Genomic DNA, 26,568 nt, shown 5'->3' on the forward strand with positions numbered 1-26,568 from the left:
GGGTTGTGAAAAGAAGAAGAGTTTCATGTGGGACATGTTGAGTTTTGAGATTCCTGAGGTCCATCGAGGTAGAGATATTCAAATGGCTTTGAAATTCAAAAGACAGTGGAGTTATAGATAAATATTTGGACATCATTGATATATAGGTGATATTTTAAACTGTGGGAGTGGATGAGATCATCCAAGAAGTGTATATATAGAATGAGAAGATCATCAAAGATAGAACCATAAGGAATATCAACATTAAGGAACAGATTGAGGAAGAGAGCCTAGGAAAGGAAAATAATCAGAGAGAGAGAATGAAGAGAAAAAGAAAACGTATAATTAACCTTTTAAATCTTGTTTCTGATTATAATTAGTTGACTACCTATTGATCTCAGTCCTCAAAGAGCTTTAACATAGTGAAGAAGGCACTACCTTATTCATTCCTGAATCTCCTACACCAAGTGCAGTGCCTGCAATAAATATTTGTTAGAGCAGATGGAATTGAAATTAGAACTTCATTCCTTTTGTTTTGTTTGCTTATTTCTGGAGTGTGCAGTGTGTGTTGCCACTGATATTTTAAGTTCATAGTGAAAAATCATTTCAATGTGTCCTAGGCTTGATCCCCTTCCAAACCAACCCCCAGGACAATAGTTTTCATTATAACATTCTGTCTTTGCCATTCTGGATGGAATTCTGTGCACAGAAGTTATATACATATATGGGTATATCTATGTAACAAATCGCAGCACAGGAGCCCCCTGGGCTCCCTCAGGCTCTGGTATGACATATTTGAGCCATATAAATTCAGCTTCTCCTCTGGCATCTGTTAGCCGACTCACTTGCAACTCCACCTCAGCAGTGGTCTCCTAGTCCTCTCAAAGCAGGGAAAGAGTGCTGTGTGCTGAGAGACCATGGCAAAGAATCCTCCAGAGAACTGTGAGGACTGTCACATTCTAAATGTAAGTTGATTCATATCTTTTATTCCCTTTTGAGCAGAAGCATGGTTTCACAGATTTATCATATTACAATATGAACATTAAAAAGTGAAATCAAGTGACTTTGAACTATGGCTTGCAATTTTAAGGGCTATTGTGTATTGTTTTATTCTCTCTGTTCCTTGCTTAGGCAGAAGCTTCTAAATCCAAGAAGATATGTAAATCACTTAAGATTTGTGGACTGGTGTTCGGTATCCTCGCCCTAACTCTAATTGTCCTGTTTTGGGGGGGCAAGCACTTCTGGCCTGAGACACCCAAAAAAGTGAGTAAATGCACTTTATTATCCAGTGTTTCTGTTTTGAGTTTGATTGAATCTAATTAGTGCTTGACATGTATATTACTCTGAAAATGAAAGTCATTAAGTTCCTTTTGTGTATATTTTTTGGTGGTATGAAAAACGCAGTCAAGGTTTGCTCTCTCTTTTTTGCCTAATTATTTTGGTAAAGGAAAAATATGTTTTCTGCATTTTGGTTAGTAATGATAAGATGTAGAATTACCCATTCTTTTATAATGCTTTTATAAGGAGTTAAGATTCCTCACAGAAGCAAACTTTTTACTGTAAGAAAAAATACTTTCCATCTTTCTTTCAGTTATCTGGGCAGAAACTGATGGAAAAGTAATTATACTACCACATGAGAAGAAACCACGAGAAATGGCAGCAAAGGATTTTCAGGGATTATGTTTCTGACTTAATGCATCTGCTGTGAGGACAGGCAGCAAACTCCTTTTCAGAAGGAGCAATTCTCATACCTGAATTCATGTTTATTTGTGACTCAAAAAAGAAAACCGAGAAACCTAGAGCTTTTCAGCTTCTCACGAGCCACAGTCGTTGGTGTCCCACTGAAATAGTAATGCTACAAGGTAGAAAAGTGACACTAAGTCATTAATCACAGATATCTCATAATGCTTCTGATACTATGGTTATTTGGTGAAGCTTGGCTGGCCATTGTAGTTGATATTAGTGTACCTTAGTGTTATTGTTACTCCCAGGCTCACACACAGTGGCTAAGTTTAGATGTGACCCAAAGAAAATCATAGTCCCTTCATGCCAACAATTTCCATTTGAAAGAGAATTAATAAATGTACAAGCTATAAACTGTGAAGATGGTTTTCTGGCTTTGCCACATTTTTCTCTCTGCATGTGGGATGCTGTTGTTGCTACCATTGTTATTAATTTGTTGTCATGGGATGCTCATTTCTATTTGATAACAGACGTAGGAAGGGAAAGGCAAAAATCCAGGAGGGAGGATAAAATACAAGAAGATAATGGATTGGGATGAACCATTAGGGGCCAAAGGAGTGATAGGAGCAGAGAGGAAAGAATATGGATCAATGAGGAAGGAGAGGCAGGGGGTGAGGAAGTGTAGAAAATAGAAAATCAAGTGGACAAGTGTCCAAAAGAAAACAGAGAAGTAAGGCATAGCCACCTTTGGATTCTTCATCTCTGCTGCCATACCCACTTTCACTTAGTACTAGAGGCTACCTTATCAAGTTTAAGTCAGAGGGAGAATGAATAGCAAACTTTGTTTACTTGCTTTCTTATTTATACCTTGTTCCAGAAAGGATTTCACGCGTCATCCATTGCCTATAGTTAGCCCTTTCTCTTATCTCTCTCACTGCTCTCTGCTTCTGAACTGCTTACTGTTCACATGTCTTTCTAGAGAAGCCACCTATATTCAGACTAGCAAGGTGGGCAAACCAATTGAGATCAGGAAAGAAACAACAAATGAATAAGAGTGCCAAGATGCATACCAATCCAATTCTGCTATTACTTAGCTAATTCCCAAGGTAACATGCTGTCCCACAAATTGAATCTTGGATCCTCTTGACAATTACAGATGGGTTAGAGGAGAATAAACCCTTTCATCCTCCATGGCCATAATGTTCTTAGCTGGGTGTAGTAGGTAGCTAGCCCTTCTGAGCACCCATACATGTCTGCCTAAACATGGGGCCAGATGGTTTTTCTAGTTTTATTTTAGCCATTGGAATTGCAAATTCTATTTTGAAAAAGTTTATGTGTTTTTCTAAACTTACAATGCTATTTGTCTCGGTGCAACTATAAATGACTAGGTGGGGACCTTGCTTTTATCTAGCAAGGTGCCAAGCTCACTAACAGAGCCCATGGTTGCCTCTGCTTCTGTATTATATCGTCTTTGCTTCTCACTCCAGTTCATTTTTTAATGCATTATAAGGAGCAATCCTGTGACTCCTCAAACCAAATGTAAAGCCTAGTCACTGCATGCACAGAAGAGGTGAGGTATGCTACCAAATAAAGTTTATCAAGAACCAAATCTCTCAAGAAGTAACCCGTCTTGGGATGTGATTTTTAGCAAAGGGATTCTCAGAAATGAACAAAATCATTACAAAGTAATCTGGTAAAAGATGATAAATAGGTGTCTCCTGGGGCAAGTTTTTCCACCATGAACAAAGGTTGTTTGTTCTCTGTTCCAGTGGGGAGTTACAATTTATTGCCTTTGATATTTAAGTCCCGGCCTTCCCCACAACCCAGGCTGGGTCCATTGCAAACTGAGGAACCAGCTGGACATGTGGATGCTCCACTAAGCCCACTGCCTTTAGTTCCCAGACAAAAAGCCCCAGGGAACATCTGTTGTTTCCAATGGCTAAGGCTGCCAATAAGCCTGCCTCGGAGCTGACTTATGATTGCTGGGAAGTGAAGAGTAGTCAGATTGGTCTTGGAAGAAGATTTGCAGAGGAAAAGGATCCAGGCATCTTGCACAAATTAAAGAGGCTCCCCTAAAGAGTATGGCCTGGCAAGAAACAGCAGTTAGCAGATTAAAACCCAGGCTCTTCTGGACTTTCCTTTACAAGCCTGTGGGACCTGTGGGGACTCTTGGGGCCCTTGGTGGAGAGAACCGGTGATACTGCTGAGCTTATGGACGACAGTGACGTGTTTGGCATCCCGGGACTTTCTCCAAGTTCTTAGCATTTGCTCCTCTAGCCTCCGCCACACATCCTTTTTATTTTGCTTTTTGACATCTGTTTATAATTAAGTGTTTATTTAACATTCCACATCTGGTGTTGACATTTCCATGCCAGTAATTTCCCCCCTCCTCCTTCTATTACCTCCCACCTTGGTGTGGACAAAATATCCAGATTCTTGATCTAAAACAGGGAGTAAGCCGTGATGGACTCCCTCTCCTCACACATCTCAGGCATGAGCACACACACACACGAGAGAGAGAGAGAGAGAGAGAGAGAGAGAGAGAGAGAGAGAGAGAGAGAGAAAGGGAGAGAGAGAGAGGGAGAGAGGGAGATAGGGAGAGAGAAAGGGATGAAAATAAAATGAAACAAGGAAGACTAACTTTGGGAGAGCTGTTGCACTCCCTTACAGGCTGCAGATCCCCAACCCACAGCCACATATAGAAGCCACTTGAGCTGAATGAAAGCCAGTCCCTCGAGTTCTGTATTCAGCTTTCTCAACCAAGCAGAGGGCCGATTCAGTCCCGGAGATTTTGAAAGAGCATGACAAGGCTCCACTTCCAGGCAGTGACTGCCCAGACGTCTTTGAAGAAGATTCCCAAGAGAAACATTCCTGCTTAAAGCTCCCTGTATTACACATTGAACCTGAAACCATCAGAAATCAACTCCCCAGCTAATTCATCCAACATAGAGAAAACAAGTCAGAAAAATTCTAGCCTTTAAACCAACAGTTGATAGATGTAACACAGACCTTGTAGCCTATCCCTTCCAATCCTTTGTAGAATGAGGCAGAAGAATCATAAATTAAATTAATGAAATGCTGCCCTTCCTGCCATATATAGGAACCTCCTGGTGACTTTAGGGCTATTTGGAAAGGCTAAGTCCTAAAGCCCACACAGCAATCCGCAGATTCCTGGGGATGTCTCCTCAACTTCTGCATACTACCAGGATGAGATGAGAAGGGGTAGGATAGGTGGGCATCCATCTGGCCTCCCCCTCACCTCAACTGCAGATGACCATTAAAAGAGTTTTACTCAAGACTGCAAGCCCAACAGCACTCTAGGCTGAAAATCTTTTGCTCAGAAAAAGCACTTTCCTGCTAAGTCTGGATCGGGCTTTCCTGTGCCTATTTCTTTAAGTTGGCCAGAGACCAACTTTCTTCACTCCCCCTCTAGGCACACGGGGGATACAACTTTCTTCCCCGAGTTCTCTGGGCTTTCCTACACAGCAGTTTGATGGGTAAAATGTGGGTCTGGAGAAGCATTTCATCCCCTCAAGGGAAGAGATGGAGATGGAGCTGAAATCTCTTTAGCAGGGGGACTGAGCTTCACCAGATGGTGCCACGTCAGCGTTTTTTAAAAGACTTCATTTTATTTTCCTCTCAAACCATTTCAAGAGCAAAGTCCACCCTTGTCCAGCCACTGTCACGGGCTAGCTCTTGGTCCCGGCTGCCAAGGGGCAGCATGGATTATGTAGAGTAGGACTCCGGCTACTAGGGGCACATTCGTATTCAGTCTCTTCATTCTCCTAAGGCATTTGCTGGGCAACTTACTTGGTACCAGCCAGAAAAAACCTAGGTCTTCAAAGGGAGCTGTCCTTCAGTGGCTGAGAGAGGGATTGGGGCTACTGTGGGGAAAGCGGCCCAGGAAATCAACAGGTAGTAGCAGTCCAACGGTTCAACCTGACAGGTGTTAGCCAAACCTGAACAGAATTGATTCTGTCGAACCACTATATATAAAATAGATAAACAACAAGGACCTACTGTATAGCACAGGGAACCATATTCAATATCTTATAATAACCTATAAGGGAAAAGAATCTGAAAAAGAATATATATATTATTATATATTTTATATATATGGATAACCGAATCATTTTGCTGTACACCAGAAACTAACACAACATTGTAAATCAACTACATTTCAATTTTTTAAAAAATTGATTTTGTCAACTCTTCAACATTGCATTGGGCAATGGGTGAGAGATAAAGATGGGAACTGAGCCTCCAGAGACACTTGGTGACTTGTCCAAAGTCACACAGCTTGTAAGTGGCAGAGTTGAGGCTAAGGCTAGAACCTGGTCTAGAGAGTCTTTTCACTATTCTTCAGCTGCATTTAAGAACAAGGAGTGGTGAGGGTAGTGGGTAGGAAGAAACTTCCAAGCCAGCTTGAGGATCTAGATCAGGGCTCCCCAACCTCCAGCAGGTACTGGTCCGCATCCTGTTAGGAACCGGGCGGCACAGCAGGAGTTGAGCAGCAGGGCGCCAGCGAAGCTTCCTCTGCTTCTCCCCATCGCCCAAATTACCGCCTGGACCATCCTCCCCCCACCCCTGGTCCGTGGAAAAATTGTCTTCCACGAAACCGGTCCCTGGTGCCAAAAAGGTTGGGGACCGCTGTTCGACATGAAAGAAATGGGGTTTTTTTCTTTTTGAAAAAGAGGAATGTCTGTGCTGCCTATGCCAGTTTTTTTCAGGACTGAGAACTGGTGATTGAAGATGCAGGACTCCAACTTTGCATAAGAAACAATGTGTCTGCTCTGTGCTGGTTAAAGAAATACCCAGAGGCCCTTTAATTCCCACAGGCTAGGTTGGTAATAATATAGTACAATGCATTCCCTTCCTTTCCTTCCAGCCTAACACCTGCTAGCCAGCTATTATGAGCATGTATTTCACCTTTGGAGAGTGTACCTCATAAACAGACAGTAAGAAATGAAGGTGGAGAGAAGAACAGCTAGATTAATCATAGGCTTCAAAAAACAAACCTAAGGCAAATGTCCTCAAATCCCTTTCAGGACAAGTTAAAGCTACCTGCCCCGAAACAGAACCATCACACTGAGGTCTGAGGCAGCTTTACTTTTTATAAAAATCTTTCTTTTCTGATCTCAGAGACTGTCACAAATTGAGGCCAGAAAACACAGCAAACTGTGAAAGCAGGATGTTAGGGCTCATTTGCTGCCTGAGTGGAGAATTTAACTGGACTGAGGAAAGAATTCCTGAGCAGGGAAGAGAAGTGAGTTTGTGTTCTCTCCACGTTTTGTCAGTGTGGTCTTCTTACATCCCTCACTCCTTGGGGTTCACCACGTATCTATCTCGTTTCACTTCTGAGTCATATTCCATCCCATTGGTTTCCCTGTCCAACGCCAGTGTTCTGGTCCCTCATAGTTGAGACCAGCCTTATGTGTGGATGGAGTGGGAGCCCATTTGAGTGCTGCTGGAAAGATGCCCTTGCCCTTAATATATCTCTTATTCCTGGTGCCACTGTGCTTAAAAACCACCATTAGTAATTCATTCCTTTGAGTTAAGTATTGCACTCAGTTTTTTTTAACAGACAAACACCCATCACTAATACCTTAGTGTGAGATCAGTTGTCAGATTGATTTCTTCTTTGATATAAGGTACCTGAAGCACCATGAGATTCCTAGATGTCTGGACAGGAGACAGAGGAATAGAGGGAGATGGGAAGAGGAGGAAGGGCTAGGAAGGTACAAAGAGGGCAGGATATAAAAAGAACAGAAAAGGGAAGCTAGAAACACCAAAGATTAACTTGCCCTAATGTGCCGATTTGGTGGAAGTGTACTTCTCACCATACTCTCTCCCTGCTCTGTCCTTCCTGGAATAAAGCTGAGTTGGAGGCAGTCTGAGATGAACTACTGGGAGCCCACTCACACTTCTCTCAGACCGGTCATCCTTCTCTGCTTTAGTTTGCACCTGGAGTGGACAAAACCATTTATTCCCTCATCTCCAGAAAGACCCTCAGCCCCTGAGCCAGTAAGCTTAGTAGACAGAAAAGTACTTCTGAAGCCAAAGGCATGAGCTCAGTCTTCATATGGGCCAGTGAAGCTTGCATAGCCATTACCCAGGCAATGTGCTCCACAGGGACCCGGACCAGACAGTATGTCTGGATTTGCTCAAACCCATCCCTAAGCAGTCCAAAGTGGGCCACCGGCATCATCTTCCTAGACAAAGGACAGTCTGTTCCAAAAGGGCACCTTTGATAGTGGAATTCAATCTGAGTGAATATATAGCTCCCTACCCCCCACCCAGATTTTACATATAAATGAAGTCATTCTGATCCCACTACCATTACTAACAAAAAGGCAATATGCTAGTGAATAAATACAATCAGAATGGACCCCTCCTCCCCTACCAAAAAAAAAAAAAAACCTCTTTGAAAGAATGCTGAAAATAATCAAGATCTGCTGAGCTTGGCAGTTTCCAATAGTTTTCATCTAGCAAGGTGTCCAAGTGAAGTGCATTGCCAACAGTGCAGGAAAACTCATTCCACAGAAGTACACTGAAATCCTAAATGTCACCAGTATGGTTCCATAGTCTTCTACCAATGATTGAAAATACAGCCTGTATTTTCTCTTTTGCCCAGGTAGGCAGTGTTCCAACATCCCCTAGTCTCTAACCTCATTTTTCCGTGCAATAATCCATCAGTTGTGCTACTGATGAAACAAACACCCCACCCCACCCCCAATGACTAGGGCTGTCGACATTTGTCTCAACAATGGATAGTATTTCTAAAGAAATTCCACCCTGTTGGGAGATCTGACAAGGCTGGATCTGAAGTAGATGCCTCTCTCCTCTACTTAGGTCAGGCCCACTGAGAGCTCAATTTGTTGCCATAGGTAGAAGTTTCTCAAGCTGGCTGCAGAGCTGGAACTGAGGACAAATTTATAACTAGAAGCAAATAACAAGTCTAAAGAAATTTTCTACCTGTCACAAAGCAGGCCAGACTTGCTGTGTTAACTCTGCAGTTGCTGGAAAGTTCTAAATACTGTTTTCCTTCCCCTTTTAAAATATGGTCTCTTAAAAGACCTTGCCAATGCTCAAAATCTCTCTTTAGGAAGATGAGAATTTGCCCTTGGTGGGGAAAAGGTATTCAACATATACTTCAGCTCTGACCATGCCCAAGGCACTGTAGGGCAGCAAAGAGGTAAATGACATTGTCTCTTGTTTTCCTATTCAGCGGCTACATCAACTTTTCACACTTGAAGTAATATTGCTTCTACAAACCCTTCCCATTTGTTTTTCTACTTGAGGTGGGGAAAATTTGACCAGGTTACACTAACATTCAGTCACAGATACCGGCAGACATTAAAAAACAACCCAACCCAGCACAAGCAATACAAGACTGCCACTGGAAACAGTATCATTAGAAAGCAAAAATGGCTCTGTAGATGACTTGCTTTTTCAGGCTTTTAGTTTACCAAATGTTTTTCATAAGGAAAAATGAGAATGAAGAAACTCGATAGCCAAAGGCCTCCTAACAACAGGGATAAGATAGACTTCCACATGGCACCATCAGGTCTGGCCTGGTTTGTGACAGGTAACAAATTCCTTTAGGTTACTTATTTGCTTCTAGCTATAAACATGTCCTCGGTTATAAGTAATGGGCTTATTAATAGACTGGGATACTCTATGGGACTGGTCCTTTTGGTCCTTAGAAAAATTGTCTCCTTTAGAGGGTAGGAGAGAGTCTGGGGTTTTGTTTCAACTACTCAAGAGCAACCTGATATGCAGCTTTGCCAAGGCGATCTTCTTGAGAGACTCCATATTACATAGTGCATATTACAATTCACAGCTGTTGAATTCTATATGCAGGAGAATCTGGAGAACTTGAAGTCAGCTGAATCGGGTTTGGAAAAGAAAAATCAGGAATCAACTGAATGAATTTGGTTAGCCCATAACAGAAAAGGTTAGGGGAAGGCAGTAAATGTTTCCTGGAGCTTAAAGGACAAAAGGAAGCAATTGTGGTCAGGGTAAGACGATTATCTAATATTCACCAAAGAGAATGGTCTTCAGAGTCTTCAGAGTCTAAAAAGTACAGATCCAAGACTGTTGAGACAATATTAAATCCCTGGATGGATAAGATAAAGAGCAAGGCCTAAACATTCTAAATCTGCTCAAATCTCTTTCTCAGCCCTAGTGAATTTCACAGGGAGTAAGTGGGTGACTACTGAGTACTTAGAAAGGGAAGTGGTAGTTTAAAGAAGCAGTATAGGTTTTTGGTGATTCCTCTGCTTACCACAAGTGGAAAACACCTTACAGGCTGCTTTGCAAAATATCATTTGCTATTTAGTCAAGGCTGCCAAGAAAACTGTTGGAATTCTTAGTAATTAGTTCAGCAACTTGGCTTGCATACAAAATACTGGCTCTGAAGGGATCCCCATATCAGCTCCAGTGCCAAAAAACACCTCACTTTAATCTCGAGTCTCAGAGAATTCCCAACGCCAAGCTGCTGAGATGGCACCTCTCTACAAAGGCTCCGGAAAAAGAAGGTATCCCAGATATTACCCAATTAAAGTGTCTTATGAAGGGACATACTGAGTATCTTAGAGCTTGTTTTCCTCTGTTCTCCCAGACATATGACATGGAGCACACTTTCTACAGCAACGGAGAGAAGAAGAAGATTTACATGGAAATTGATCCCGTGACCAGAACTGAAATATTCAGAAGTGGAAATGGCACTGATGAAACATTGGAAGTACATGACTTTAAAAATGTAAGTTGGATATTTTCCCCCTAAAGCTTCCCACTTAAAATATTAGAACATTTGAGTCAAGTTAAAAATAGCCTGTAGCCTCCATTTAATTTATAAGACAAAGCTTTCCCTTTGAATTCAAATTTTGCCAGCCTGGGGCCCTGACAAACCATGAAACTCATTAATTGTGGCTATTTCAGGAAGTTTTGTTATTTTTTGTCTGTTTTATAGGGATACACTGGCATTTACTTTGTAGGTCTTCAAAAATGCTTCATCAAAACTCAGATTAAAGTGATTCCTGAATTTTCTGAACCAGAGGAAGAAATAGATGAGGTATGTAAGAAAAATAATAGTAATAGTAAAAGCCATAATTTATTGGGGGCTAACTCTGTGTCAGACATTGTACTAAATGCTTTACCCTCATTTGATTCTCACAACAACCCTATAGATAGGTACTATTATCATCCTCATTTTCAGATGCAGACCAAAAAGTGACTTGTCCAAGGTTACACAGCTAGCGCAGAGCAGATTGGGATCTTGAACTCAGGCCTTTCAACAAACCTAAAGTTCATGCTTTTAAGTCCAACGCTGTACTTTTATACCCGGGTAACCATTATGTACATTTGCTTCCAAACCAAAGATTTCTGGTAAGAGGGGTGAGCCGGAGGAGCAAAACCAATCCTGCCAAAGATAAAGTCCTGAATAAAAGCCCCAAGGCCACCTGGATCCTTGCCACTTTTGTCACACTGTAACATTCACCTATTCTAAAGATTTTAGTTCAACACTACTATATATAAAATAGATGACCAACAAGGACCTACTGTATAGCACAGGGAACTCTACTCAATATCTTGTAATAACCTATAGGGAAAAAGAATCTGAAACAGAATATATATATACATGTGTATATATAAAATATAACTGAATCACTTTGCTGTATACCTGAAACTAACACAACATTGTAAACCAACTATACTTCAATCAAAAATTAAAAATTAAATAAAAGGAGATTTCAGTTCACTCACCTTACCATTTTATGCTGGGCTGCTAATGGAATAATCCACCTTTAACATATCACTAGGAAAGACAAAAGTAAAGAAGGTGAGAACTACAGTATAATACAAATTCTCTGAAAGCACACTCCCAGGCCATGGTGAGGTAACCTAGGGCAGCGGTCCGCAACATTTTTGGCACCAGGGACCGGTTTCGTGGAAGACAATTTTTCCACGGCCCGGGGACAGGGGATGGTTCAGGCGGTAATGCGAGCGATGGATGAAGCTTTGCTCTCTCGCCTGCCGCTCACCTCCTGCTGTGCAGCCGGGTTCCTAACAGGCCCAGGGGTTGGGGACCCCTGACCTAGGGCACCAGTGCAACTGCTGAATGGCCGCTATAGGCCTAGTGGGAGATGGAGGATTATTGCCTAAAATACAGCCATCGGTAAGGCCCAGGAGACTTAATTTTTCCCTGATATCCTGACTGTAATTATGGTATGCTGCTATCTATGACAGCATACCTCCACTGTAGTCAGAAGAAACAAATATTGGGTTGGGTTGGTTTGTTTTAGTGTTTAACTGGCAAATCTAAACTGACATTATGCCAAAGGCACAGTGGCCACTCTATATACTGTAAATACCTCTTTCATTTTCTTCTGTCTCTCCCAGGTTCTTTTTCACTTTTCTCCTGCCCAACTCTCTCCATGTTAATTCTCATCTACTCATTTATCTTTTTCTTTTACTTTTCTTATTTTGGGGGGTGAGGTGATGTGGGGATCACTTTTTTCTTTCCATTACCCAAGTCTCAGGGTTGTCACTGGCTCCCACAGACATGATATTAGTCTCCTCATGTCCAGAGAAGTTACAGACCCTGGTTCCTAGAATTTCTAAGAAAAAGAAGATTTCCCCCAAAGACGATGCTCTGCTCCCAAGGTCGATGGCAAGTGAAAAGTTTTGGAGATTTTTTTCTTTTAAATAAGCCTAATTTGGATGCATCTGAGGAACAGAACAACTTCCAGGATATTAGGGATTACTACAGGGGGCAAAAGTAAGATGAAAGGAGAATCAAGAAGATAAAAAGCTATTATATCCAATATCATATGCTGCTTTTTACAGAAAATAATGTAAGCATTTGAGTAGGGCCAGCCAGCAATGACTTCCCGAACTGACACAACAAGATTTATTTTTCTGCAAAAGTTAAAGGCTGGGACTTCTGTGGCAGTCCAGTGGTTAAGACTCCGTGCTTCCACTGCAGGAGGGCTAAGATCCCACATGCGGCATGGCCAAAAAAAAAAAAAAAAAGTTAAAGGCAAAGGCCCATACTGTCTCATTTTGGCCCTAATTTATTCTTCAGTTAATATTGTCAGATTGTCTAAATAACACAAGTATTCATCTCATGATAGTGAAATTGCTTTATCTTCAAGAAAATCCTATTTTTTTTTGTTCAGGCTACAGATTTTTTTTACGAGACAAATTTGTGGTCCTGAATGACAAAAACCCTCTTATTCTGCACTTCCCTCACAACTGTATCCATACTTTGTACATGTTAAACATGCAGAGCAGGTATATAAATAGCCCTGATTTTGCTAACAAAGCTAGTCAACGTACCAACCTCATTTTATACAGTCCCTTTCAATGCATCCCAAGTCTTTACAGACTCAAGGGCAAAGGAGCTAAGATGAGAGTTTTAAGTGACTAGGAGAAAAAATTACAAAGCCATATTTCAAAGAATAAAAACACTGAAATCATAAAGCTAGAAAAAAACAAAGGAGAAAAGGAAAAGCCTTATTAAGAGTAGGGGAAAAAATGTCAAAGCCCAGGAGACAAATGACTAAGAGCTAGGTATACAAGACAACTACTTCCAACACTAGAAACAGAAGAGAAGGGGGCATTCTTGACAATATAAGAGAGGCTACCTAAACAAAAAACATTCTGTGAGACAAATTCTAAGTATCTAGAATGAAAGGAGTAAAATAGTAGCAAGGCCAGTGAAGTCACAAGTTAGACCTGACTTTGAAACAAAGTATCTTTGGTACTACAACTATACCATTAACACACAATCTTGTGAAACCAAAATATTAGGTTCTGTTGCTACTTAAGTGATTTCACCAATTTGGATTACAGGAGTGTTTTTCAGCTTGAGATCAAATTCGGCTTGCCATCCTAGTCGTAAACCTAAAACAAGGCAGGCACTCACAATATCCATTTAAAAGAAAGAAAACAAATGTAAATCACTCAGGGTTCCAGAAGCCCAAATTAAAACATACATGGCCCAGTGGGAGGCCCAGAAAATGATGGAAAGCCTTCCTGACTTTAAGAGAAATGATAGCAGAGAAGGCTCCAGTTTCAGTGAGCAGCCCTACTGTTAGACGGGAGAGGGAGGGACCAGTTGTTAACTCTCCCAAGGGCATCTACTTCACTGGGAGTTCTGGGACTGGAATTATTATTCAGACTCGAAATATGGTATTTTCCAGGATCCCATAATGTCTCACTCATTTTATTAATTTCTCTGCCTATCCCCACCCTGAACTACTTTCTTCTCTCAGAATGAAGAAATTACCACAACTTTCTTTGAACAGTCAGTGATTTGGGTCCCAGCAGAAAAGCCTATTGAAAACCGAGACTTTCTTAAAAATTCCAAAATTCTGGAGATTTGTGATAATGTGACCATGTATTGGATCAATCCCACTCTAATAGCAGGTATGGCCTCCTTCTCCTCCTCCTCCTCTGTTTTCCAAAGTCAGTAACAGGTTAATGTTCCCAGCATTCAGAGACTACACTTCTGGGAAAACAAATGATCAGCTTATATCTTCTTACATGAAACCGTATATGCTGACTGCCAGTGAGGAGGGAATTTTTCACAGCCAAGTTATAAATCAGATAAGTTAATGCTGACAGGCTTTTAAATATCCCAGCAAAGGTAACGCCACCCTAATGTGAGTAGTGATAGCGAAAAGCTAATCTGTCTCTCTTTGCACATCTATATTCATTGCAGTCGGGCTACCAGACTATGGCTCAAACCACTGTGTGCCCAACCCAAGAACAGAGGAGAGAAGAGCCAAAACAATGCTCTGTTGTCTCAGGAAGGATTTTCTATATCAAATGGTGGCATCCTCCCCGGATGATAGGACAGTCACTGCAATACAAATTTCTGTGTGGCTATTTTAGGAATCAGTATAAAAGTAATTGGGTGCTAAAGGTCCGGAGTGAAAGACTCCAGCTCTCAACTTCCAGTCAGCCCGTAGAGAGGGCAAAGTCCCTGGACATCTTATTCTGCCCAGCTAGTATAGAATTTGGCCTCCCTCATTCTGGACAGCATAGATTACTACATTTCCCAAGAGAGAATGCTCTAACCAATGCAGGCATCTATTGGTACTCTTTGGCCTTAAAAAAAAGGCAACTAGGGACTTCACTGGTGGTGCAGTGGTTAAGAATCCGCCTGACAATGCAGGGGACACGGGTTCACTCCCTGGTCCGGGAAGATCCCACATGCTGCGGAGCAACTAAGCCTGCGAGCCACAACTACTGAGTCCAAGTGCTGCAACTACTGAAGCCCACGTGCCTAGAGCCTGTGCTCCTCAACAAGAGAAGCCACCACAGTGAGAAGTCCCCGCACTGCAATGAAGAATAGCCCCTGCTCCCCACAACTAGAGAAAGCCCACTCGCAGCAACAAAGACCCAACCAGCAAAAAAAAAAAAACAACTAAGTGCAATTACTACAACTTCTTCTTCAACATTCTTCTCCTAAAGGACGTTAGTGGAAATCATGATGAAATCTGAATAAAGTCTGTAGTTTAGTTAATTGTATCGTACCAGTGCTAATTTCTTAGTTTTGATCATTGTACCGTGGTTATGTAAGATGCTAACGTTAGGGGAAATTGGGTGAAAGGTATACAGAAACTCTGTACTATCTTTGCAACTCTTCTGTAAATCTAAGATAATTTCTAAATACCAAGTTTAAAATTTCAGGAAAGAGAAGGGATGAGGAAGGAGAACAGAGGGCACTGAATCAAATCAGGCAACCAGGGCTTCCCTGGTGGCGCGGTGGTTGAGGGTCTGCCTGCCGGCGCAGGGGACACGGGTTCGAGCCCTGGTCTGGGAGGGTCCCACATGCCGCGGAGCGACTGGGCCCGTGAGCCACAGTTACTGAGCCTGCGCGTCTGGAGCCTGTGCTCCCCAACAAGGGAGGCCGCGACAGTGAGGGGCCTGCGCGCCGCGACAGTGAGGGGCCTGCGCGCCGCGATGAAGAGTGGTCCCCGCTTGCCGCAGCTGGAGAGAGCCCTCGCGCGGAAACGAAGACCTAACACAGCCATAAATTAAAAATAAATAAATAATTTTTAAAAAAAATCAGGCAACCAAAAAAATATTTACTGAGCACCTGCCATGAATAAAATCATTGTAGGAGACACCAAAGTCCCCTGCCCTCAGTTTTTAATTTAATAAGCTAATAAGGCAAAGCAGTAAGTGATGCCAAAAGAGCAAAGAAGTCTATGTACATGGGAATGGTCAAATTTCTTTTGGAAGATCTCCGTAAGATATCAGCTTCAGGAGCTTGGAAAAGTGGTTCATTCATGCCTAGATGATGGCAGTGAGAAGACACAATGAAAATCTCTATCCCCAAATGCTAGTTCCCCAAGCAAAGCAGTTGTATCACAACTTTGTGTTTATTACCTTAGTTTCAGAGTTACAAGACTTTGAGGAGGATGGTGAAGACCTTCACTTTCCTACCAATGAAAAAAAAGGCATTGAACAAAATGAGCAGTGGGTGGTCCCTCAGGTGAAGGTGGAGAAGACCCGTCACGCCAGACAAGCAGCAAGCGAGGAAGAACTCCCAATCAATGACTATGTGAGTTCTGTTCACGTTTTTCTTGTTAGAGGAAAAACAAAGAGCCCTCACAAAACTCACTACCCCTCAGATCAAAGTCACTGAAAGGATAATGGTCATTGTTTTAAGGAAAAAGTATTTAAGAAGCTTGGAATCCCTAGAAGACTCGTTCAAAATTAATCTTGTCAATATCCTGTAATATACAATAATGGAAAGGAATATGAAAAAGAATATATGTATAACTGAATCACTTTGCTGTACAGCAAAAATTAACACATTGTAAATCAACTATACCTCAATAAAGTTGTTCTAAAATTTTTTTAATTAAAAAAAATAAAATCAGTCTTGATCTAATCCATTGATGTATCTCCAAGATCAGGCTCAGGAAATTAATTGCTCACCAGTCCCCAACTCCTATAGTCTTATACTCCTCCCCTGCTTGGTAGACCTCTTCCTAGTGAACCTGCCCCCTCCAACACTGGCTTCTTCTTCTTTCAGACTGAAAATGGAATAGAATTCGACCCCATGCTGGATGAGAGAGGTTATTGTTGTATTTACTGCCGTCGAGGCAACCGCTACTGCCGCCGCGTCTGTGAACCTTTACTAGGTTACTACCCGTATCCATACTGCTACCAAGGAGGGCGGGTTATCTGTCGTGTCATCATGCCTTGCAACTGGTGGGTGGCCCGCATGCTGGGGAGGGTTTAGTAGCAAGTCTGAGCTCGAGTGCTTAAACTTCTGGCAGCCAACATATAATAAATGCATGCTATTCGATGAATTTCTGCCTATGAGGCTTTTGGCTCCTGGTAGCCAGTACTCCGGAATTACTTGTAGGTAATTCTTCTCTTCATGTTCTAATAAACTTCTACATCATCATCAATGGCCTGATTGCTGCTGAACACACTGGGTAAGTGTTTGTTAAGAATATTCCCTGCAACTGAAATGGAGCAGATCCGTCTCACGTGGAAGACAACAATGAAAACTTGCATTTCGTCAGGTTTAGGGAGTAGGAAAGGGCAAAGCATAAGGATTCTCAAATACTGTATTTTACTAGGCTGTATTGAGAAAGTGGAAATAGGGGCCGATGATAAAATGACCCCATAACTGATGCATAAATAAATGTGCCCTTTTGTGCATACCCCAGTGCTTAATTATCTGAGAGACATATTGTGGACTTGCTTAAGCATCTCTTAAGCCACTGGACAGGCAGTGAGTCACAGCAGGCCAACACTAAAGTATTCTAAGTGCTCAGACTCAGCAAAGGAGAAAGCTAACCTAGCAAAAAGGGTCCCAGGCTCTCCTCCTGTGAACAAGAACTCAACTTTGGACAAATTCATTACTTCGTAAACTTCAGGTATGACTTCTCTTTTAGATCAGTGTCTGGTTACATAACTTTCCAGGGCAATAACCTGGAAAATGGGGACCCATAAATATCATTCACCGAAACAGGCATTATAGGACATTACTGAAGTGAGGAGTCAAACGGGATTTTGTTTTTCCTCCAAAACCACAAGAAACTAGCAGCATGGCACTTTCTTAAAAGAAGGGTAAGGCCTAGTTATTGATCACCTGATACTTTGCTTGGGAATAGGAAAAGGGGCAAAGCAGAGAGAAGAAGCGGTTAGAGGGTAATGTTAAACTTGGAGTCCCAGCCAGTTCTAGTTTCAAAATTCTTGTTATACCCATCTGTCACCCCTTCTAGTTTCATTGGAAGGTAGCCCCTTCATTGCTCAATTTCAAAGTTATTGTGTCATGAAAATATCTGTCTGGCACTTTCCATTTTCAAAGAGTAAAATCTTCGAGATGCCTGTGGGCCAGGAGTCATTATCCCCCACTGAACAGTTGAGGAAGCAAATAGAAGCAGATTTGCCCAAGGCTGAGTTAAGATTAGCCAGTCATTAATTCATAATTAACATACATGCCATACTTAGATTACCAATTTTCACAGGATGAGTGCACAATGAAATATATCTAACAATGCAACGTCACTGAAAATATTTTCTTTTTTTATTCATGATTTAAAAGACATCTGAAAATTTTGGAATACTTCATTTATCATAATGGGCATTAATTTGTAGTTGAAATAGAAAACTGTAAAAGGTAGGAGATTAAGTTGAGGTTGTATGACTTTACGATGTTCTCTATCATTTTTAAATAAATTTTTCATTTTTAACATTGGTTTTTAAGATTGGCCAATAATTTTAAGTTCCTGAGACACTCAATTTGATGCAGTCTACATTGTACTATGTATACTATGCTCTGTAGGGTATACAAATGAAGTAGAAGGCATACTCCTTATTGCCCAAGAAAAATAAGATGCCCAAGTATACAAGCCCATATACAGAAACTTATACACAACTACAGTTGTATATGGCATGCTATATACATGTGTGTGCGCACACACACACACACACACACAAGAATTATAGAAGTTTTCCTATCACATGTGAGGGCTAAAGGTTCCTACTCACATTAATTCAGGAAGCATTTCTTGTTCAAATGCGATACCTTGACCACCACATAATTTCACACTGGGAAAATGTGGATCCCCTTAATGAAGCAGACCATGAATTTCAAAAGAAAACACAAGGACATGCTAAAAAAAAAAAATTCAAATCATCTCACACTTAGGAAAAAAGAAACCAAAACAGCAAGCAAACAAACCCAAACACATGAGTCTGTCACTTCATATAGGCCTAGGCCAGGTTGAACAAGAAGAAAGTATGGTATTGCTCTCCCATCATAGACTTTTGCCCCTTATTCAAGGCATGCGCGGATAGCCTCCTTATATCATGTCTTATACTTCCCTCAGACCCACCCCACTGAAGCTAGAGTTTCCTCTGTTCCTTCCACCACCCTTCCCTAAGGCCAGCCTCTCATCACAAGGAATGATGCCAGAGGAGCTCCGACCTCCCAGGCCGGAGACCCTGCAGTAGTTTTAATGTATCCCTATCCTCCACTCCAGTCGCTCACCAAATACTTCCAGCTTGCCCTCTTAAACCACCCCTCAATTTATGCTCTGGTCCAGGCCACAGGTTATTTCTTCGCACAGGTGTTACAACCTCCTCCCTGCTGAAGTTCCCAGGCTACAGACTGAAGCGAGAATAAATGCTTTTACACAAGGTTGATTTTTCACTTATAGATTTTATGAATGCCATTTCCTTCCCTGAAAGTCCATAATAGGTACTTACTACATTAAAGATCGGGCCTCACCTGCAATCAAATAGTCCTTCCTCAAACCACCCTTAACCACCATCCCACATCCCTTTTATCTTCCCACTACCCTCCCCTCCCCCTTTGCTTATCTCAGGTACATTAGCTTCATGCTCTATTTGTGCAGTCATCCCACCTCCTTTACAGAGTCTTCTCTCACTAATTGGAAGAGATTTAAAAATCCCATTTTCCTTTTACCTAAACATGAAACCTCAGTCTTCTCTACTTTATTCTATGCCTGTGTAAGTTAATATATCACTCAACGCACATACCATTTACATATGAGTTTAACCTGCAAGTTCTTTTCTAAAAAGGGCCCATATTCTCTCCCATTTTGCTCTGTCCAGAACCCAGCACAGTATCAAAAGCATGTAAGTGGTCTTTAATTTTTTCGTTGAAAGCAAGAAATGATAAAGAAGAGAAGGAAGAAGGAAGAAGGTAGAAGAAAAAGAGAGCACAGCTACAAGGCTCTTCAGAATGTCATTACAAAAACTTGGCCTTGAGTTCTGTTGAAATTTAGGATGAAAGTTCTTATCTTACTTAAATCCATTTTTGTACTTCTTATCTTTTGACACAGTCTGTTTCTACAAGTATGAAGAATTCCTCTAATCCCAGAATGATCAAAAGCATCGATGATGGCCCACAGCTCAATTATCTATTTCCTTTATACAGATGCAGGCTTTTTGCATTTTTTTCTCAATTTTCAATGACTCCATGTATAAAAAAGAAAAAAAAAAGGCAAAAAACACATCTGCTGTGAAATCACAGGAACTATCATATCACCTTTCAGATTCTTTGGGAGTCTAAATTCCAATCAAGACGAGTCAGGTGAGGTGAAGCTATCCATTGCTCCCACTCAGCAGAAGGGCACCATGCATTAGTGTGCTCAGTGCCTTCCTGCACACCTAAAATGGCTCTTTGGCAGGACTAGGGGCAAAGGAAATCTATTTTGAGTCTTTATATATAAGGCTCACTGTCTGGCTGAGCCCAAAACTGTCACTTTGGCTCCTAAAGTCTAACGCTGAAAGCTTACTGAGATAAATATGGACCTTCTCATTCAGGCTGTCAGGAAATGCGTGGATCTATTTTATTTATACCCTTAAAAAATGATTTCATTTTGGCTTTCCTTTTTTGAAGAAGTTTCATTCCATGGCTTAATTTTGCTGACAACATGCTGTCCCCTAACAAGAAAGAAAAGTGGCTCCATATTAAAAACCAGGTATGAATGTACACACAAAAATTATTGTCCGTGGCTCATTCAAAAATCCTGCTTCTAAATCTCCTCTGGTATCTTTAATTAATTTGCCTGAAAGCTACTTACCCAAGGACTGCAATTCAGATCAATAATCAACTCTGGCATTTGTAGCCTAATGAGTGAGTAGTCACTTGAATACGTACTGCTTTGATATTTGGGTCCCATTTGCCTGTTGTTTCTTCCACGCACTTATTTGACACTCGAACCTATTGTCCTTGCTAAAGAGGCTCAGAAAGATAGAGGCGCATTGAACCACGGGAAACCAACCAAGCCACAATAAATCCCTCAACCAAAACAAACAAATAAACACCAGCGAGTCCATAGTGCTGAGATGAACTCTAACAGTTATATGAATATATTGTTTATATTTATCCTTCCCTGCTGGTGCTATCATTTGCCATTCTGAACTTTCCACTGACAGCAGTGTTTCTGCTGGTCTTACAGAGATGTTGGCTACTAAAACACAATTCAAGCTCATACTCATATCAATCATCAGTGAGCCAAGAACAAGACATTTGCCAAAGGTAGGGGATTTAGAGTCCAGGCCCTAGTTATGGTTGAGCTGCTGAAGCAGAGGGTAAAATGCAGCAATGTGACTAGCTACAAATAGAACACAGGGACTTGAGCTTGTTTATTTTGCAAAGGGGCCCAAGTGGCATGTTGACCCACAAATTCACTGTGTCCACTGAAATCCATCCCTTGGGGTAGGGGTTGCCTCTTCACAGCAATGTTGCTCTAGCCCTGTGTATCTGTCTGGTGTACCACCGTGATGTAAATCCCCCATGTTCCCAATAATAGCTTTTGATGTTTTGGTTATACTAAATCATATCCTGTTCAAATCAGAATGGCTTGTGGTTGACCTTTTACATTTCCTGTTCCTCCAGACTACTTCTCTCTGTGAGAGTGTCTTTCTATCAGGGCCATGTCAATCTAGGGTAACTGTTACACTAATATGATCAACAAGATAGGAAGAACCCAGCATTTCACTCTGCTAGATACCGTGGCATGGCAGATAGGTTATCCTCTCTCTTGTCTATTCATTCACAATATATTTGGAATGAAAAAAATCTGTGCCCTCTAAACAATTAAGAAAGTATAAGACAGATTTTTTTTTTCCGGAAGGATTCAGGAGAGCAAGAATTCTCCATATGCTCTCAGAGACCGAGAACTTACCTCTTTCAAAAGCCAACAGTGACGGTTTTCTCAGAATTAACCTACCGATTTTGCTGAGAGATACCACAAAGCCCTGATTTCCAAAAGATGTTTGTCCCTTAAAATCAAGTTCAGCTGCATATAACAGAAAATCCCCAAATGACATAACTGAAACAAGGTAGAAGTAGGTAGTCCATGTACCATCCTCAGTATATGGTTTCCATCCTCAAGGACAACTCATGATCTGAGCTAACTCCAGTTCTAGTCATCATGTTTACATTCCAGATTGTCATCACAAAGAAGCTGGTCAGGACGAAAAGCCACCCTCTGTCTTTTTAGGGAAATTTCAGCTTACATGTTGTCAGCCTGAACTTAGCCACATGGCCAAATGTAGCTTCAAAGGAGACTGGTTAATAGTCTTTGTTCTGGGCGCATTATCACACCAAATGAAATCATGATTCTTTTACTGAGAAAGAAGTGAGAAGTCATGCTGGGGGTGGCAGTTGCCAATATTGGCCACACAAAGTAATTTGTTACAGGATCTAGAATCCCTATTATTAAAGTCATCCTTTTTGCATGAAGTTGCTGTCTCTCAAAACCTCTGTTAAATGCAAATATTACTTAGAAAGCGGTAAAACATTAACAAATGAAGACCCATTCCCATATGATCACAAACAAGTCTATGAGACTTGTTTCTCTGAAGAATGTGGTCATAAGTAAAGGGAACCAAAAATATTAATGGGGAAACAAAAGAACATGTTAAGAAAAAGCATCCACAGGACACTACAGGTCAAAAGGCTGAGGGCAGGGAGAGAGCCAAAACCAGTTTTGCTTACTTCACAATTTTGCTGAGGACTAACCCCACACATCTAAGTTGATACAATGGAACGCACTTGCTGTAGCCTGTAGATTATAAACAAAGATAGCATGTCACAAAGCCAATAATTCTATTTACCATTATCTCTTGCAAGATTTTTATTTGTTTTTCATTTTTACCAGGAAAAGGGTGGAGGAGACATACAAGGAGATTTAGAACTGGTTGGAAAGAGGAGAGAAGAAAAATACTTTCAAACCACTATAGCTCTTATTTTGGAATCAAAATAGAGCACCGTTTTGAAGAAAAGCATGGGGACAGGTTTTTCTTTTCAAAATTCCTCATCAGTTTTTGGAGGAAGAACTTTATAAAATGAATATTTTTCATCAAAGAAGTTTTGTTTTGACAGACAAACTGACTAGAGAAAGTTCATCTTCTACATTCTGGGAAATTATAATGTATCTAGTAGAGCAGAGTAAATTTCATGCCACATCATATACAGAGCAGATGTGAGAGTCTAAAGCCAGAAAAAACAAGTTCTATTTTACAGTCACCCAGGGAAATTTCCCTTTGCTTTCAAGTAGCCGATAATCCACACTTATTTTTCTGAATCTTCATTTTTTTACCCCATCAATGGATCCCATCCATCATCCCAATGAATATGGCTTTGGAGATATAAAAGGCTGTAACCAATTTATAGACCAATCCCAGGAGCATAAGCCTTTATATTCAGAGAAACTACGATGACTATTTAGGCCACCAGAGAAAAAATAAAGAAAAAAACTTATTAGTTTGAAACTTATTCACAGTCTTCAGGCCAACCAACACAAACTGATTCCCTACAGCACATTCACTGTGGGCATTCAATAAATATTAACCAACATTCCCCAGTGTCTTGACGCACTGTTATGTTTAGCCACCTCAAGAATGAAGCCCACTTCAAGTCTTGAGAGATTTTTTTCACAGAAATTCTACTTGTCTTGATTTTCAGTCCAATTTTTTTCTAAAACTTGTTTTCCTAGTGTCTACATTTTACTAATGAATAAATCCTTCCCAATGAGTTTATGAGAAGTTGTACAGAAAACAGTGAGAAAGGTTTTCATTTGAGGGTTTTGCTATCATGGTCTCAGATATTTTGACTTTGGGGGATTGGGAGGAGGGGAAGGAAAGCTGATCTGTGTTTTAGTTTTTTCCCAAAACCCCCAAACCCTTGTCTTTACAGTTTCTTTTTAGGTGATAATTAAATGGTCTGTAGGAGCTGAGAAAAAACACCTCGAACCACAGAAAATTGAAATTTGTCTTTCATCAAGCTTTCAAGTATTTCCCTCCAGGTGTCTAATTCTACGTGCCAAAGCACGTTGTTTTCAAAAATAGAAGAATTCAACATCTCATAATTTTTCTTACACATCTCTCTACATTTCACACCCTATTCCAAAGTGCTCAATTGGAAGGCATGTTTCTCATGAAAGAAGGGCTCTATTTCATTTTATAGAGTGGCATGTCTAGGAGACCACATTTTTCAGATATAAAACTTTTCATTTTAAAAGTTTCATTCTGTGTCATCTTTGAAAAATGAACAGTTGCACCCAGAGGGTCACATTCCTACCCCACACAGAAATGGCCCTTTTCTCTTATTATCTAACCCCCAGGAAAAGATTTGCATACTAAAATAGAGAAGAGGCCATCTCACACTTCTTTTTTATACCAAGCCTAAGATCAATAGACTGACTGTGCTCCCTACTGGTAAAATGGAGAGCTACAGCCAGCAGTCAAACTTTTATTTGACAAAAGCCTTATAGAACTAGGAATTAAAAATTTGTTTATCATGCCCAGAAACAGGATATCTTGCCACCTGAGTTCCAAAATTACATAAAAGATTAGCCTGAGAGCAGAAGCAAATGAAGTCAGAGCAGCTCCTGGGTCAAGCTCAATATGAATTCAAATATTACTACCATTTGACATTATTGTCAGTGTTACTAGCTGCTTACTGTGTTCTGACCAAACCATATCTAAATATAGCCTGATCCAGTGGTTCTCAAACTTTAGCTTGCATCAGAAGTTTCTGGGGTACCTGTCTAAAATGTATAGTCTTGGTTCCAAGGACCAGAAATTCTGATTCTGTAGGTTTGGGATGAAGCTCTGGAGTCTGCATTTTATCAGTTCTTCCCTCCCTTAGTGATTCTGATGCAAGTGGTTCAAGGAACACATTTTGAATAACATTGACATATCCCTGATAATATGAATAATTCCTGACTTGTATGTCAGCAACACCATCATCAGAACCGTGACCTCCCTAGTGGGATTGTAGGAATGCCTCTGGTTTCCTTGCTCCCGTACACACCAGCTCTCTGCCTCTACTTGCCTTCCTGGCTCTTGTTAGATGCCTGGGCAAAGGAGAGAATTTTATTGTTATAATAACAATAATAGCTAATATTTACTGAGTGTTTTCTATCTGCCCAGTACTAAGTGCTTTTCTTATATTAAGTAATTTAATCCTCACATTAAGCCTGTGTATGAAGTAGGAACTATTATTATTTTTCTTTTACAAATGAAGAAACTGAGACACTGCCCAAGGTCACAGACTCTGTAAGTGACAGAGCCAGGATATGAAGGCAGGAAGTCTGGCTCCAAAGCCCATGCACCAAACCACTATGTTATATTAGCTGCCTACATTGAAAAGGGGAAGTACTAGCTCTTTTTTTTCTTCGTGATTATATGATTTTTATTTTACTCACTAAGGCACAAAATTACAGAATTATTGTGAGGAGAAAAAAAGAAAGTACAGCCCTTTATCAGAGGCTTAATTGATCTAGTTCAATTTCCCTGAAGAGTATGTGATCATGGTAAAACCCACCATAATGCTTTTATAATGCTTCCATATTCCCTGCTAATTCCTTGCCTCACTCAAGAGATTTGAAAACTGAGACATTAAGCAAATTTTCCAAGGTCACCACAGAGTTAATTGCGGTAGCATAGTGAGGCCTGCTCATCTTCCCCTCCACCCCTAATTCTTGCATGCTCCCAACTCAGTTCCTTTACGTACTGGCCTGATTTCGTAGCACAATATCCATAGTCTGGGAATGGCCATATATGGAAGATTGTAAAAGAATAAGCTATGTATTAACCAAACTTGGCATGGCTTTTGGAAACCATGCTAATGCCCAAAAGACAATAAATGTAATTGAAGACATCAGCCTAGACAAGGGAGATGTTTTCTCTACAGTTGTCATAATAACTCTCTTTGAACTTTACCTGGCATTTAGGTATATCAAGCCCTCCATTGTAGACCTTTGATTTTTTTCCCCTGTCTTTGTAACTTCACTTTAAACATCACTCTTTCCTTCTCTATACTTTTCTCATACAATACTTTTAAAGCAACCAGGACATAATAGTATTCTTTTCATATCCTCTACAAAACATTTGTGAGCCCAAAGCATGTGCAGTTCTTTCTAGTTGCAGCTGTGGAAGAAAAAGGTCACCAGTAGCTAGCTTAAATGTACACAAACAGCTATAAGTTCTAGTCAGAGCTTACCAGTGCCTCGTAGCAATTTACAAGAGGGAGCTGTGTTCACCATCCTGAGTCATTCTGACAAATTCCAGGGTGTAGAACTTCAGTTTTTCCAACAATCACAATGCGTTTTAATGGTGTAAAGTTATCCAAATCCATGAAACAATGGCAAAAGCAGGTTTTGATTCATGGCTTTATCCCCAGACAGCTTCTGCAAACCACTGGAAAAGCCACCTTGGTAATAAGGCATATTCTGTGATGCTCCCACATCTACAACGTTTTTTTCCTCTCCTCTTGCTCATTATAACAAAGCTTCAATCCAAAGGACCTTTCAAACCATGTGTATGAGGTAAGCAGAGAGTCAGCCTTACACTAAGCTGCTTAATCATATATATAGCATTAAA

The 26,568-nt window shown here is 40.8% G+C and overlaps 1 protein-coding gene across 1 annotated transcript; it reads left to right on the forward strand.

Annotated features, from left to right (window-relative positions):
• Positions 1-896: 896 nt before the first annotated feature.
• On the forward strand, positions 897-16,992 carry TNMD (tenomodulin). The gene is made up of 7 exons (XM_068533600.1): positions 897-944; positions 1,111-1,242; positions 10,286-10,426; positions 10,637-10,738; positions 13,944-14,097; positions 16,074-16,243; positions 16,721-16,992. Exons 1-7 carry the CDS (start codon positions 897-899, stop codon positions 16,928-16,930), a joined length of 957 nt encoding a protein of 318 aa, XP_068389701.1. The 3' UTR covers positions 16,931-16,992.
• Positions 16,993-26,568: the final 9,576 nt, after the last annotated feature.

Source organism: Eschrichtius robustus, chromosome X (assembly GCF_028021215.1).
Source record: "Eschrichtius robustus isolate mEscRob2 chromosome X, mEscRob2.pri, whole genome shotgun sequence".
Lineage (NCBI taxonomy): Eukaryota > Metazoa > Chordata > Mammalia > Artiodactyla > Eschrichtiidae > Eschrichtius > Eschrichtius robustus.